Raw genomic sequence first — 17,585 nt, 5'->3', positions numbered from 1 at the left:
GACTATTAAATATATATGCACCCAATGAGAGACCAGCAAATTATCTAATACAGTTACTGACAAATCTAAAAGAAGACATCAATAATAACACAATAATTGTGGGAGACCTCAACACAGCCCTATCAACACTTGATAGGTCAACCAGACTGAAACCCAACAAAAAACATACTAGCCCTGAAAAAAGTAATGGAAGAAAGAGGACTAGTAGATATATATAGGACACTCCATCCAAAAAAAACCTGGATACACATCCTTCTCCAATGTACATGGGTTATTCTCGAGGATAGACTACATGCGGACACATAAAACATACCTCCATAAAATCAAGAGGATGCAAATCTTGCAGGCTTCCTTTGTTGACCATAAGGCTCTGAAATTAGGTGTGAACTACAAAGGCACACAAAAGAAAAACTTTAACAATTAGGAATTAAACAGCCTGCTACTGAACAACCAGTGGGTCCGAAATAAAATCAAAAAGGAAATCAAAACTGTCCTGGAAACAAATGATAATGAAGACACAAACTGCCAGAATCTATGGAACACAGCAAAAGCGGTTCTGAGAGGAAAATTTATAGCTCTACAAGCACACATCAGGAAGGAAGAAGGGGCCTACCCGAATAACTTAATGACAGAGCTAAAAAAAATTAGAAAATGAACAACAAAAGGAACCAAAAATAGGGAGACAGAAGAAATAACAAATCTGAAAGCAGAAATAAATGAAGTGGAAAACCAAAAATCAATCCAAAAGATCAACAAAAGCAGAAGTTGGTTCTTTGAAAAAATAAACAAGATTGATAGACCATTGGCAAAACTCACAAAGAGAGAGAGAAACGTGATAACCCATATTAGAAATGAAAAGGGGGAGATTACGACAGATATTGCAGAGATCCAAAGGGTAATCTGAGACTACATTGAGAAAATTTATGCTACTAAACATGAGAACATAGAAGAAATGGAAAAATTCTTGGACACTTATAACCTTCCACAGTTAAGTAAGGAGGATGTAGCATATCTAAACACCCCATCACTACTGAGGAAATTGAAACTGTAATCAAACATCTGCCCAAAAAGAAAAGCCCAGGCCCAGATGGATTTCCTAATGAATTCTTTCAAATCTTTCAAGAGGAGCTACTACCAATCCTAGCCAGGCTCTTCCATGAAATTGAAAAAAACGGGAACACTCCCAAACAGCTTTTATGAAGCCAACATCACTTTGATACCAAAATCAGACAGAGATGCTGCCAAAAAAGAAAAATACAGACCAATATCCCTGATGAATGCTGATGCAAAGATGTTCAACAAAATGCTGTCAAATAGGATCCAATGCATCATCAAGAAGATCATACACTATGACCAAGTAGATTTCATCCCAAGAATGCAAGGATGGTTTAACATCCATAAATCTATCAACATCATACACAACATCAACAACAAGAAAAATAAAAGTCACATTATCATATCAATAGACACAGAGAAAGCATTTGATAAGGTCCAACACCCATTCTTGATCAAAATTCTCAGCAAGATGGGAATGCAAGGAACCTTTCTCAATCTAGTTGAAGCCATCTACCACAAGCCAATGGCAAATATCCTCAATGGAGAAAAAATAAAAGCCTTTCCTCTAAATTCTGGTACAGGACAAGGCTGTCCGCTCTCACCACTCCTCTTCAACATAGTACTGGAAGTGCTTGCTATAGTGATCAGGCAAGAAAAAGATATCGGGCCGGGCGGTGGCGCTGGAGGTAAGGTGCCTGCCTTGCCTGCGCTAGCCTAGGACGGACCGCGGTTCGATCCCCCGGCGTCCCATATGGTCCCCCAAGAAGCCAGGAGCAACTTCTGAGCGCATAGCCAGGAGTATAACCCCTGGGCGTCACAGGGTGTGGCCCAAAAAAACCAAAAAAAAAAAAAAAAGATATCAAGGGAATCCAGATAGGAAAGGAAAAAGTCAAACTCTCATTGTTTGCAGATGACATGATACTCTACTTAGAAAATCCTAAAGGCTCTACCAAAAAGCTTCTAGAAACAATAGATTCATATAGCAAGGTGGCAGGCTACAAAATTAACACACAGAAATCAATGGCCTTTCTATACACCGATAATGATATGGAAGAGAAAGATGTCAAGAAGGCAATCCCATTCACATTAGTGCCACACAAACTCAAATACCTTGGAATCAACTTGACCAAAGGCGTGAAGGACCTATACAAAGAAAACTATAAAGCCCTGCTCCAAGAAATAAGAGAGGACACACGGAAATGGAAACACATACACTGCTCATGGATTGGCAGGATTAACATAATTAAAATGGCAATAATCCCCAAAGCATTATACAGATTTAAAGTGATCCCCCTAAAAATACCCATGACATTCTTCAAAGAAGTGGAACAAACACTTATGAAGTTCATCTAGATCAATAAACACCCTCAAATAGCTAAAGCATTCCTAGGGAAAAGGAAAATGGGAGGCATTACTTTCCCCAACTTTAAACTGTACTACAAAGCAATAGTTATCAAAACAGCATGGTATTGGAATAAAGACAGACCCTCAGATCAATGGAATAGGCTTGAGTTCTCAGACAATGCTCCCCAGACATACAATCACCTAATTTTTGACAAAGGAGCAAGAAATCCTAAGTGGAGCAGGGAAAACCTTTTCAATAAGTGGTGCTGGCAGAACTGGTTAGCCACTTGCAAAAAAAGCGAACATAGACCTCCAGTTAACATCATGTAGGAAGGTAAAATCCAAGTGGTTTAAAGACCTTGATATCAGACCTGATACTATACGGTATATAGAACAACACGTAGGTAAAACACTCCATGACATTGAGACTAAAGGCATCTTCAAAGAGGAAACTGCACTTTCCAAACAAGTGGAAGCAGAGATCAACAGATGGGAATACATTAAACTGAGAAGCTTTTGCACCTCAAAAGAAATAGTGCCCAGGATAAAAGAGCCACCCACCAAGTGGGAGAGAATATTCACCCAACACCCATCAGATAAGGGGCTAATATTCAAAATATAAAGGGCACTGACAGAACTTTACAAGAAAAAACATCTAATCTCATCAAAAATGGGGAGAAGAAATAAACAGACACTTTGATAAAAAAAGAAATACAAATGGGCAAAAGGCACATGAAAAAATGCTCTTCATTAATCATCAGGGAGATGCAAATCAAAAAAACGATGAGATATCATCTCACACCACAGAGATTGGCACACATCACAAAGAATGAGAACAATCAATGCTGGTGGGAATGTGGAGAGAAAGGAACTCTTATCCACTGCTGGTGGGAATGCCATCTAGTCCAACCTCTGTGTAAAGTGATATGGAGATTCCTCCAAAATCTGGAAATTGAGCTCCCATTCGACCCAGTTATTCCACTCCTAGGGATATACCCTAAGAACACAAGAATACAGTACGAAAACCCCTTTCTCACATCTATATTTATTGCAGCACTATTCACAATAGCCAGGCTCTGGAAATAACCAAGATGCCCTTCAACAGACGAATGGCTAAAGAAACCATGGTACATATACACAATGGAATATTATGCAGCCGTCAGGAGAGATGAAGTAATGAAATTTTCCTATACATGGATATGCATGGAATCTATCACGCTGACTGAAATAAGTGAGAGGGAGAAAGAGAGATGCAGAATAGTCTCACTCATCTATGGGCTTTAAGAAAAATAAAAGTCAGTTGTGCAACAATCCTTAGAGACAATGAGAGGAGATCTGGAACTTCCAGCTCACTTCATGAAGCTCACCACAAAGAGTGGTGAGTGCAGTTATAGAAATAACTACACAGAGTACAACCATAATCATGTGAATGAATGAGGGAACTGGAAAGCCTGTCTGGAGTACAGATGGGGGTGGGGTGGGATGGAGGGAGATTTGGGACATTAGTGGTGGGAATGTTGCACTGGTGAAGGGGTGTTCTTTACATGACTGTAACCTAATCACAATCATATTTGTAATCAAGATTTTTAAATAAAGAAAAAAATATAAAAAGTAAAAAAACAGTTTCAATTAATTGTTCACTTACGAAGAAAAAAATGAGGGGGAGCTGGAGCAGTAGCAAGAGGTAGGGTGTTTGCCTTGCATGTGGCTGACGCAGGATGGACCTCAGTTTGATTCCCAAATTTTTGTATAGTCCCCCAAGCCAGGAGTGATTTCTGAGTGCATAGCAATGAGTACCTTCTGAGCATCACCAGGTATGACCCAAAAACCAAAAAAAAAAAAAGAAAGAAAAACAAAAGAAAAAAACTATGGAGGAGATGTAAGATAATATTAGGCAACAATAAATATTTAAGGTCCATTACAAAATTATAATTTATTATTTAGAAGTATATATTGCTTTGTGAAACACCTTTTTCAAGGAAGTTTTGATGTTTTTGTTTCTTTTTTTAATAATAATTTCTTTATTTAAGCACAATTGTTACAGGCATGTTTGTAATTGGGTTTCAGCCATACAATGTTCACCCACCTTCACCAATGCAACTTTCCTTGCCACCACTGTTCCACCATTTCCCTTACCTTCATTTTGCCTGTCTTTAAGACAGGCATTGTATTTCTTTCTCTCTATCATTGTCATAGTACCTGTTAGCATAATCATTTCTCTAATTGCACTTACCACTCATTGTGATAAGCTTCTTATCATGAGGCTGGTTCTTCCAGCCTCATCTCTATTGACTCTGGGTGTAATCATTATACTGTATTTTATTTTTCTTAAATTCCACATATGGTTGAAACTATTCTGTGCTTATCTCTCTCCCTCTGACTTATTTTACTCAACATAATAGTCTCCAAGTCTATCCATATATAAGCAAATTTCATGACTTCATTTTTTTTCCTAATAGCTACATAGTATTTTATTGTATCGATGTGACACAGTTTCTTTAGCCAGTTATCTGTTGTTGGGCATCTGGATTGTTTCCAGATTCTGACTATTGCAAATAGTGCTGATATGAACACAGGAATGCAGAGGGTGTTATTGTATTGCGTTTTTGTGTTTCTAAAGTATCCCTAGAAGTGGTATAGCTGGATCTTGTGGGAGCTCAATGTCCAGTTTTGTTTTAAGAAATATCCATATTGTTTTCCAAAAAGACTGGGCTAGAAGGCATCAGCAGTGAATAAGAGTTCCTTTATCCCCACACTCACACCAATACTTTTTGTTCTTGTTCTTTGTGATGTGTGCCAGTTTCAGTGGAGTGAGATATCTAATTGTTGTTTGATTTGCAACTCCCTGATGATTAGTGATGTGGGACATTTTTTTCATGTACCTTTGGCATTTGTATTTCTTCTTTGAGGAAATGTCTGTTCATTTCTTAACCCCATTTTTATGGGGTTAGATTATTTTTCTTGTAAGATCTGTCAGTGCTTTATATATCATAGATATTAACGCCTTATATGATGGGTTTTGTGTGGATGGTTTCTTCCATTTTGTGAGGACCTTTTTACAATAGTCACTCTTTCCTTGAAATGCCGAAGCTTCTCAGTTTAATGTAATCCCACTATTTTAAATCTCTGCTTCTACTTGTTTAGAGAGTGCTGTTTCTTCCTTAGGGATGCCTTAGTTTTAATATCATGGAGTATTTTGCCTACGTTTTCTTCTATATACCTTATAGTTTCAGGTATGATATTAAAGTCTTTAATCCATTTAGATTAGATCTTTGTGCATGATTTTACATAGAGGTCTGAGTTTGCTTTTTGCATGTGGATGACCAGTTATCCCAACACCACGTATTGAAGAGACTCCCATGCTCCATTTTGCATTTCTTGACCCTTTATCAAAGATTAATTAATTGTATGTCTGAGGTAATTCTTTGAATATCAACTCTATTTCATTGATCTGAGAGTCTGTCTTTATTCCAGTACCATGCTGTTTTAATGATTACTGCTTTGTAGTACAATTTAACAATGGAGAAAGTAATGCGTCCCATCTTTTCCCTCAGGGTTGCTTTAGGTATTGTGTGTTTATTGTTTCAGATGAATTTCAAGAGTGTGTTTGATCCACTTCTTTGAAGAATGCCATGGGTATCTTTAGAGGGATTTCATTAAATCTGTATATTGCGTTGGTGGTGTTTTTTTTTTTTTTTTTTTTTTTTTTGCCATTTTAATGACGTTAAATCCTGTCAATCCATGAGCAGGATATATCTTTCTATTTCCTTGTGTCCTCTTATTTTTTGAAGAAATGTTTTATAATTTTCTTTGTATAGGTCCTTCACTTCTTTAGTTAAGTTGATTTTAAGGTATTTGAATTTCTGTACTGTTATTGTAAATGGGATTGTTTTTTAATGTCTATTTCTTCTCTATCATTATTTGTGTATATGAAGGCCATTAATTTTTGTGCACTAATTTTGTAGCCTGCTGTTTTCGTATATGAATATATTGTTTCTAGGAGCTTTTTAGTAAAGTCTTTAGATTTTATAAATATAGTATCATGTCATCTACAAACAGTGTATCTATCTCAATGCCCTTTATATTTTTTCTTTCCTAATTGCTATTGCAAGTACTTCCAGTACTATATTGAATAGGAGTGTGGAAAGCGAACCTTTTGCCAGATCTTAGGGGAAAGGCTTTCAGTCTTTCCTTTCTGAGTATAATATTTGCCATGGGCTTGTGACAAATGATCTTGACTATATTGAGAAAATTTCCTTTTATTCCCATCTTGTTGAGAGGTTTTGACTGTGAATGGGCATTGGACCTTATTAAATGCTTTCTCTGCATTAATTGATATAATCATATGGTTTTAATTTTTCTTTTTGTTGATTGACTTGCATATGTTGAACCATCCTTGCATCTCCACAATAAATCCTACTTGGCCATGGTGTATGATTTTCTTGATGAGGCATTGTATTCTATTTGCTAGGATTTTTGTTAAGAAGCTTTGTAGCCATGTTCATCAGGAATATTGGTCTGTGACTTCTGAGTTCTAAAGCCTTAATCTCTGCCTCCCACGAAAGTTATGCCTCCCACCTTGTTGTCTCTGACTCGGATTCAGGGTTATGTGACTAGCCCTTGTTCCATCCCTGGTACCATATACAATCCACAAGCACCACTGGCAATGATCTCTGAGAACCATCATGTGTGACTAATGTCCTCAAAATTTCAAAGTTAGCAGTGATCTGACTGGATATAATCTTTTTGTTTTTGTTTTTGGTCATACCTGGAAGTACTTAGGACTTACACCTGGCTCTTGCACATAGTCACTCCTCATGGTGCTCAGGGGACCATATCAGGTGCTGGAGATTGGACTCAGTAGGCCATATGCATGACAAATGCCCTATCTATTGTACAATGGCTCCAGGCGCTGGATATTTTCCTTAACTTCAACATTGCTTATGGGTAAAGTTGTGTTATATGTATGTTACTTTTAGTAATTATGGGATGAATATATACTTATCACCATGGGATATTTTTAACCTTGTTAATAATTGTAATTTTTGAATTAGTACAATGAGATTTTTCATGATGCAGAATTTGTATTTCCTTGCAAAATTTTTTTCATGTAATTAAAATCTTGTTCAGGTAAACCAGTTAGATCTACTCTATTAAATGTAAAGTGGATAATATAATATTAATGATAGATTTGTGCTCTAGCACATATCAAGATTTATTCTTCTTCCATTACTGACATTTTACCCTTTGATTAGCCACCTTAGTGGAGTGAGAAAATATATTTGTATTTCCAAACTATTTTTGAGTAGTAGCCCATTGTGGGAAATTTAAATAATGTGCTTTTCCAGCATATTCAGACCCAGCACCCTCGATCCAGTAATATTAAATTAGAATTCACAATTGGTTTACTTGTGACAGATGGATTCTTAATCTAATCTTATTAGTATCTTTTTACTTGCATTTTCATCAATATTGTCTGTTTCTAGTCTTCTGTATTTATTCCATTCTCATTTATGCAAGATGATACACATTGTTATTTTTATTTGAATTTCCCTGATAAAAAGTGATGATGCATACTTTTTCATATACTTATTGGCAATCTGCATATTCTCTTCAGAAGTAGGAAAGGACTTAGAAAAAATACTACTAAAATTTATGTGAAATCATAAAACCTCCCAAATAGCTACAGCTATTATGAGAAAAGAGTATGAGAGAATTGCATTTTCTGAATTTAAATTATATAATGAAACTGTAATAATATAATGTGTATTAGCATTAATATAGACTCAGACCAGTGGAAAAGAATTGAGAGCCCAGAGATAAGCTCTCAGATCTAAGGACAGTTAATTTGTGATACAGGACCTGAATGCATAAAGCTAGGTGCAAAGAAACATTGAATAAATGGAGCTGGGAATACTGGAGAACCATGGGAAATAATGAAGTTAGATCTATATTTCACTCCATACAAAGTAGATCTAAGACAAAAGGTTAGGACTAGAGAAATGGTATAGTGTATAGGTACTTGCCTTATAGCAACCACATTTGATTTGATTCTTGGCACCTGATATAATCAGATGAGACTTATCAAGAATAATCCCTGAGTGCAGACCTAGGAGTGATCCCCTGACCAATGCCAGGTATAGCTCTGATACTCTCATTTTTACCTCCACCCTATGAAGGGCTGATGTGTAGGCCATGATCTATTAAGTACATTGAGAAGAATATCCCTGGAGCTCTCAGGATTTGAACTGAGAGGTGTCGCTCATTATTTTATACCATTGGCCAAGATAACAAAAACCTGACAGATTGGACATCCAAATAAAAAGTTTTTGCATGGAAAAGAAATTTAGCTATGGGGCCAGAGAGACATGGAGGTAGGGCATTTTCCTTGCATGCTGAAGAATGGTGGTTCAAACCCCGGCATCCTATGTGATCCTCCGAGCCTGCCAGGAGTGATTTCTGGGTGTAGAGACAGGAGTAATCCCTCCCACCCCCCAAAAAAAACAAAGAAAGAAAAAGAAAAGAAATTAGATTAAAATAAAAAGTCATCACCAATTAGATGGCCGACTTCCAAGATATATAACCACCCACAAAGTTCAACAGTCAAAAGAACCCTGGTAATCTTATAATATTTGGGGGAGGATATAAATATATATGTTCTCAATGATGGCACATGACGGTATATGAAGAAATGGTCATTACCACTTGTCATTAGGGAAATAAAACCTGAACTACAATAAGATATATCACACCAGTGAGAATGACAGTTATCCAAAAGATTGGAACCATTGAAAAGGGAGCCATCTTAATGTTCATGGGAATGTTATTTGGAAAGAAGTATGAATTAAAAAAAAATGGGAATAGAGCCAGAATAATAGCACAATAGATAGGCTGCTTGCCTTGCATGCAGCCAACCTGGTTTTAATACCCGGCCTCTCATATGGCCCCCTAAGCACTTTCAGAAATGACCTTGGAAAAAAGCCAGAAGTAACCCTTGAGCATCTCTGGGATTGGGTAACCCCCCTCGGGAAAAAAACCAAACAAACACAACAACCAATAGTGGGAATAAATGTCAAACATGAACTAGTAGTTTCACTTTGGCATCTACACCCTAAATACAGAAACATTAATTGAATAAGATGAATGCATGTACTTAGTACAATATCCAGGGAATGGAAACAACCCAAATGTCCAATAACACATGAATAGATAAAAACAAATTGTGATTCTATATACACAGTGGAATCCTATATATCTACAAGGAAAGTTGAAACCTGAGTTTCTGTGAGTAGAATTCAACTGGAAGGTTGAATGGTGAGTGAAGAAGTGGGAAAGAGGAGAAATAGCACATGATATCAGTCCTCTGAGTTGTCTCAGAGACAAAAGAAGTCAGTATCAAATGATGACACTTGGGCTGTAAAGATCAGATTCTGAAGCACTAGAAGGTGTGAGGGGGAGGTGGGAAGAAGAGGACTGAAGGTGACAGAGCAATCAATGGAGTGGGCTTGGTTTCCATAGATGTGAGTTGCAATATTTTGTACACCAGAACCTAAATGATATCACAGTTGTAATCATGTTGCATGAACAATAATGAAATAAATGGAAGAGAAAATTGCAGCTCTCACTTATCCCTCCCTGTTGTACCTCTGTACACTGTGTGATGTCTTTGGTTTGCCAAAAAATAGTTGGGTTAGTGTAGATACCAGCAACTCAAATTATTCATAAACAAAGAATTGGCATTGTGATGAAATTATGTATCCTGATACAAAAAGTTTGCTGATAATTCCATGTGAAACATAGCAATTTTTAGTTTTCCATTTTTTGGTACAGTAGTTACAATTTTTACCCAACATTGATACAGGTAGAGTTTTAAGAGTCATAGTGTTATTCATGTAATATAAAACTCATGTAATATAAAAAATCAAATATATATTTTCTTAACCAATATTAAAAAAACACCTTGAAGAAAGTATATTCACTTATTTTTCTTATTTACTTAAGAAGAGAAACCAGGAGGATAATGTTAGGAGACAATAAAATTTTAAAGTCCATCACAAATCTCATAATTTATTCTTGAGAAGTATGCATTACTTTGCGAAACACTTTTTTCAAGGATGTTTTTACGTCTTTGTTTCTTAAGGAAAAGATCAATGAGTTCAACATGGGAGAGACGATACTAGTAATTATTTGCACGATGGCATCCACCAAGTGGTTGGGTGTGGGCTGCAGATAGATGATGGCCACAGGAGCGAAGTAACAGAGGACAGCAGCTAGGTGGGCGCTGCAGGTGGAGAAGGCTTTCTTCCTGCCCTCTGCTGAGCGCATCCGCAAAATGGCAATCGCGATGCGTGTGTAGTAAAGGAAAATGGTGCTCCAAAATAATAAAACCAGAAAGCTTACAGCTGCGGAACCCACTGTCTGGGCCAGTGAGGTGTCATCACAGGCAAGAGGCAAAATAGCAGGGATGTCACAGAAGAAGAAATCCACCTTATTTGAGCCACAGTAGTTCAGGCTAAAAGTGAAAGCAGTCAGGATGGAGGCATGAAAACAGCCCACTGTCCAGGCTACTGTGACCAAACCCACACAGACTCTGGGTCTCATGATGAGTGAATACCTAAGGGGATAACAGATGGCCACAAAGCGATCACAGGACATCACAGAATAGAGGCAGCCTTCAATGGTCCCCAGGAAGTGATAGAAGAAGAGCTGAGTGGCACAGCCCGGGTAAGAGATGGCTCGACTCTGGCCAGAGAGATAGAACAGCATCTTGGGGCAGGTTACAGCTGGTAAAACTATGTCCAAAATGGCCAGGAGCCCCAAGAAGAAGTACATGGGGGTATGGAGGACAGAGTAGGAAACAATTGCTGTCAAGATGAGTAAATTTCCAATCAGGGTGAAGAGGTAAATGACCAAGAAGATGGGAAAGAGCACCGACTCCACTCCCTGGGTCTTCGGGATTCCCAGAAGGATGAACTGAGTCAGCTCCGTATGGTTCCTCATGTTCCTGTAGTTCTGGGCTGGGGAGAGACAGGACACAGGAAAGCAGGAATGTGGAGGCTGAGTAGACACAAAGGCATATTGATCATCAATCAATTAATTCTTTTTTGTTTGTTTGTTTTTGGGCCACACCCGGTGACGCTCAGGGTTTACTCCTGGGTATGCGCTCAGAAGTCGCTCCTGGCTTGGGGGACCATATGGGACGCAGGGGTATAGAACTGCGGTCCGTCCAAGGCTAGCGCAGGCAAGGCAGGCACCTTACCTCTAGCGCCACCGCCCAGCCCATTTCTTATCGCTGATCTTTGTATAAATATAAGGCAGTATTTTTTCTGTTAAAATCATTTGTAGGTAAGTAATGAAAAATCTGATTTTATAGCTCATGATATCTTATGATTTCCTAAATGTGGGCCCAAAACGAAATGATATATCACCAGCCTGGACTCCCTGTTCTCTGTTCTTTTTTTTTTTTTGTTTGTTTGTTTGGTTTTCTTTTTTAGCTCATGTCTGCATAATATAGTGTAACAGATGTCCCACTCGCCATCCTTTCCCCTCCTCCTCAGACAGGTTTGCACACCTGCACCTCTAGTGATGTCTGCGTTGGAGGGTGCAGTGAATCTAATAATTGGTTCTTATATTTGTGATCATATTTGATAGATTTCATAATAAAATTGGTCATGAAGTAATCAAAACTGTAGTTCTTTATCTGTCCCCAGGCCCTACATGTTAGCACCCAGGTTTCTTTTTTGTTTTGTTTTGTTTTGTTTTTTGTTTTTTTTGGGCCACACCCGGAGGTGCTCAGGGGTTATTCCTGGCTGTCTGCTCAGAAATAGCTCCTGGCAGGCACAGGGGACCCTATGGGACACCGGGATTTGAACCAACCACCTTTGGTCCTGGATTGGCTGCTTGCAAGGCAAATGCCGCTGTGCTATGTCTCTGGGCCCTGCACCCAGGTCTCTAAATCATTCCTAAAGCAATAAAATATAAATCTTGCCCTTATATCTTGTCAGGATTTTCTGGGTAACAATAGTCACTTTTCTGTTTCTGAAGCAATAAAGAGCAAACTTTGGAGCTTTCCTTAATTTAGGAATTGAGAATTAATATATGGAATATATGAAAAAACAGTATTTTTCTTGTTTTATTGTACATGCTTCCTTATAGTTTTAAATAGTTTAATGTTAAAGTTACATTACTCACCTTTTTAACTAGCAGTCTGACAGTTCCTTAGTCATCAGAAGTAATGGACCCTAAAATAAAATTAACCAATGGTTATCCTCATGAAAAACAAACAAACAGACAGACATATCTCTGGTTCAAGAATTAGTTCAAACACCTGTCTGGGAAAGATCCAGCATAATGTATCAGAAAGAATTTGGACTTGATATTGGAAGATCCAAGTTGTCTGATTGTTGGTGTCAGGAGGAGAATTTGTGATTTCTACTCTCTGAACCTCTTCTTATCATCTTTACTAAGGAGTTAAATTTGTCCTACATACTGAGGCAATTTTAGAGTCAAAGGCTCTGTGCTATAATAAAAAAGTCAAGATAAATTGTAATATAGCAAAGTTTTGACTAGCAGAGTTTGGTATTTTGTATTATACTTCAGTTGTATCTTTTCTGATACTTTATTGAAACCATTATTGTCATTTACAAAGTTATTATAGTTATGTTTCAGGCATATAATGTATCAGGGTCAATCCCAGGGCCAATGTCGACCTCGCTCCACCAATGTTCTCAGAGTGCATCCCATTCCACCACACCTGTTCCCAGCCTATCAGCATAACAGGCCCATTTTTAACTTGGGTTTCATGATTTTATTGTTGTTGACTTTGGCTTAGATATCAACTTCTGTCCTTTCTTTACACCAGCAATGTACGTAAGACCACTTGGTCCCTGGACTCCACTATTTCATAGTTGTGTATCTACTCATCCATTCAATGCTCCTCACTATATTCTGGGGTTAAAAGTGCTCGAGACAACTCCCATTTAATGTATATTTAATGTATCTTAAAACATGCACCACTTTAGGGGCCATAGAGATAGTATAGCAGTAGGTGTCTTATATGCATCTGGTTCAGAACAGATGGTGGTTTGAATCTCAACATTGCATATGGAACAATTTCTGAGTGCAGAGCCAGGAGTAACCCCTGAGCACTGCTGGGTGTGTCCCAAAAACAAAAATAGCTGCAACAACAAAAAACAATTTGTACATGGAATCTATTATGCTGAGTGAAATCAGTCAAAAGGAGAGAGAAAGACACAGAATAGTCTCACTCATATATGGGTTTTAAGAAAAATGAAAGACATTCTTGCAATAATTTTCAGAGACAAAAGGCTGGAAGTTCCAGCTCACTTCATGAAGCTCATCACAAAGAGTGATGAATGTAGTTAGAGAAATAACTACATTGAGAACTATCCTAACAATGAGAATGAACGAGGGAAGTAGAAAGCCTGTCTAGAATACAGGTGGAGGTAGGGTTGGGGGGGAGATTTGGGACATTGGTGATGGGAATGTTGCACTGGTGAAGGGGGGTGTTCTTTACATCACTGAAACCCAACCATAATCATGTTTGTAATCAAGGTTTGTTTAAATAAAGATATTAACAAAAATTAAAGTACATTCTTGGAAGTGCAAGATATTCTTAAAATAATATTTAGTAGATAGTGGTGTTTAGTAAATAGTGTTTAGTAGATAAGTGGGTTTTTTGTTTAAATAAAATAATTTAGAATGGTCAGAATGTCTGTGATGACTAAATGAGAGGGTCTTGAAAGGCTGGAGCATAATCACATGGTTTGTATAATGGTTTCTTCTTACAGTATTTGTAGTTGTCTCATAGCTTATATTTGTGTATCAGTTACTGTAGTGATATCACTACAAATATCTTAAATCTTCTGGAGGTCATGAGAGAGAAATGCGAAAGCAAGAACACAGTGAGACAAAGCTCAACAGAAAAGTCACATTTTTTTTTATAAATCAGAGGCACATTAGTCATTTAGGATAAAATAATCTTTTTGTGGTGGAAGGCACACCTGGTAGTATTCATGACTTGTGACATTGTGCTCAGGAATCATACTTGGCAGGATTTAAGGGACCATAGTGGTACCAGGGAAAAAACCCATGGTGGCCATACATAAAAAACAATTGCCCAATCCACTGTACTATCATTGCAGCCCAGAATACATGTTGTTAAGAAACTGGGATGAAACCATAAGAATTTATTTTTATACTTTTTTGTCATAATATCATTTCCCCTGAGGAATAGAAGTATATTTCCTCCAAGTCAATGAAATACTTAATTATAATTGGTTTATGTGTGTGTGTGTGTTATTCTCATGGAACCTGGGACCATACACATGTAAGGCAGGTATTCTGCCTCTGAGCTACATGCCTGGTCCTGAATGAAAATTTTAGGAGTAACTGTGTAGTGCTGTGATGCTTAGACTGATGCCTAAATTGAGATAAATGGTGAATTACTAATTAAGTTGAAAAGTTTACATGGGTGGTGGGAAATATGAACTGTATTTAAAATAAAAGCTTCTAAAAGGAAATATAAAGGAAGAGAGAAAGATAGAGATAGAGGAAAAAATGTATGCCCTAGAGACAGGAAGGGGAGAGGATATTGGGGAGAGTGAGAGGGAATCTGGGGACATTGGTGGCAGCATATGTAGACTGGTGAAGGTTGTTGTACATTGCATGACTGTAACTAAAACATGAACAACATTTTATGTGAAAAAAGACCTGTTTTATGAGCAACCTTATAATCATGGTAAATAAAAAAGTATCTGTGTAATGAAAATAAAGGAAAATAAGGAACAAATGGCACACATATTGATCATGATTTCACTGCAAAGTTTTTATAGGTAATTTTGCCTACCATGGGAATGAAAGAATTTGCCCTTGAATAAACCAAAATTAAAAAAGAAGAAGAAGCAAAGTGTAGATAAACAGAGATTTACAATATCTACTGTGAAAGGAGCAAAGGCCTCTTTTTCCCATTGCTGAAAACAAGCAGCATCTCTTAGTGACAAATTCTCGAATCATCTCCAAAAGTGCAAGACTCTTGAGTAAAGGTCAGAGTAAACATTTAGAAATAGAGCAATGCTAGGAGCACTTACATGCTGTACATGTTCATAATTATATCAAAGAAGAAAATCAGTGCTTCCCATCCATTGATCTTCAGATTCTCTACGATTCAGTGGAGTTCTCTTCCATAGAGTCTCAGAGGCCTGTCATTTGACTTGGATTTAAGAACAACTGAACCCAAATGTCTCCTTTTGAATGACTCAGAGAGAGATCGCTAATTATGTGATGTCTGACTTCTCTCCTGGGTAATTTGTTTAGGATTAGAAGTGAAAATCTCTCCTGATATTTGTCAGATTTTAATGATCTCATAGTCTCTCTTGAGTATTATGTATGGTTGATCCCAAGACAGAGAACAGGAGCCTTCAGGGTCTAGAGGACAATTAAATGCTGGCAGGTGAGAGAGTTTAGGGGTGGGAGAATAGTGAATAGTACACAGAAGAATCAGTAGATTATTTGGGTTTCTTTCAAATTGTGAATCCCCCAATCGTTCCATTGTGTATTTTCGTTGTTGTTGTTGTTGTTGTTGTTGTTGTTTGAGGGCACATTCCATCATCCCATTTTGTCAGTTGTGTTCCTCAGGGACTTTATTACTCTGTATTTCTCGACATTCAAACTCTTTCCTTCCTTTTCTATGCAACCATTGGAGAAAAAAATGTAACATTTTTGAGAGTAGCCATGTGGAGACAGAGGGTTATTTTGTGAAATTCAAATGACTTCTCATCAACTATACTGTTCTTAAGAGTAGTTTTCTTTGACATAGTATTATAATTTGAAAAATCAATTTGCAAAAGTATTTCACAAGTGAATGTGAGTTTTGAAGGAGACAATGTGTATAGGCTTGCTAATTTTTTTTTTCTTTTTGGACCACATGGCGGTACTTCTGGCTCTGCACTCAGAAATCACTCCTGGTTCAGGGGATCATATGGGATGCCAGGGATCTAACCGAGTCTGTCCTGGGTCAGCTATGTGGAAGGCAAGCACCCTACCACTCTGGCCCTGCTAAAAATTTTTTATCATAAAAGTTTATTATTTATTAATATTGAAGGTAATAAACACATATCATTATTTAAAATATGCTCTCATAAGCTTAACACTTTTCACTGTCTTATTCATCCAAATTTTATAAGATGATTTTTATGTTTTTTGGGTTTGTATTTTTGATGTTTGGCTTTTCTTTTTTATTATTTTGTAATGATATCTTTATTTAAGCACGTGTTTGTAGTTGGGTTTCAGTTATGTATGTTTGGTTTTTCAATATCTAAATGATAAAGGGAGAAAACTGACACTTCTGGAGTAAAAAAATATTTTTGTCTTGGAAACGGTTTCATGGAAATTGCCTATTGTATGAGAAATCTAGGTAACAAGTTCCAGATTATGAATTTATATTAATCAGTCCAGTGAGAGAATATGGAGCTTATAGGTGAATGTTATGGTTGTTGTGGGTATTGTAATGGATGTTATGTTATGCCATACATGTTATAGATGTTGTAACAGTATAATTTTACAATGATTCTTTTACAAGGATAGAAGGTGGATGTTAATAGATATAAAAAAGAAAAACCAGAAAATTAGGTAGTTTTCCCATGAACATATAATAAAGTGTAACTGAAACCCAATTATAAACATAATTGTAATCATGGTGCTTAAATAAAGACATTATTTTAAAAAGTCTTAAGAAGAAAGATTAAAAAAAGAAAAAAGCATCTATAATGAAGTAATGGATGGAATTGAGTCACTGACTATAAACTGGCATCTAAAAGATCCAGGTTGATTATGTTTGTAAATTGATTCATTTTTTCCCCAAAAATTTCTAACCCTCTCAAAGGTAAGACACCTTTATCAGTTCTTGAAAATTGCCACACTATAGCTTAACCCTGCCAGTCCCTTTTAGACTGACTCATGCTTCAAAACAGATTCATGTTTCTGATAAATTCGGAAGATATTTACTTATGATTGATTATCAGCAGATAAGAAAAAAATCTTTGCGGAGAAATGGTATTCAGTGACAATGTCTATTCTAATTTTAAGCAGTTATTCCTTTCACAATATACAATATGTACATAGCAGTGGTTTTTGTTCATACTAATTTTTGTATCCCTTGATGTTCT

General features: G+C 37.0%; 2 protein-coding genes across 2 annotated transcripts in view; both read right to left on the bottom strand.

Annotated features, from left to right (window-relative positions):
* Nucleotides 1–17,585, bottom strand: part of LOC126015454 (NADH dehydrogenase [ubiquinone] 1 alpha subcomplex subunit 6) — a 566,806-nt gene that overhangs the window by 73,163 nt on the left and 476,058 nt on the right. The window lies entirely within an intron of this gene.
* On the bottom strand, nucleotides 10,468–11,400 carry LOC126015440 (olfactory receptor 148-like). The gene has a single exon (XM_049777965.1). The coding sequence runs from the start codon at nucleotides 11,398–11,400 to the stop codon at nucleotides 10,468–10,470; it is 933 nt and encodes a 310-aa protein (XP_049633922.1).

The sequence above is a fragment of the Suncus etruscus genome, chromosome 8 (assembly GCF_024139225.1).
Source record: "Suncus etruscus isolate mSunEtr1 chromosome 8, mSunEtr1.pri.cur, whole genome shotgun sequence".
Lineage (NCBI taxonomy): Eukaryota > Metazoa > Chordata > Mammalia > Eulipotyphla > Soricidae > Suncus > Suncus etruscus.
This window is presented reverse-complemented; position numbering and strand designations above follow the sequence as displayed.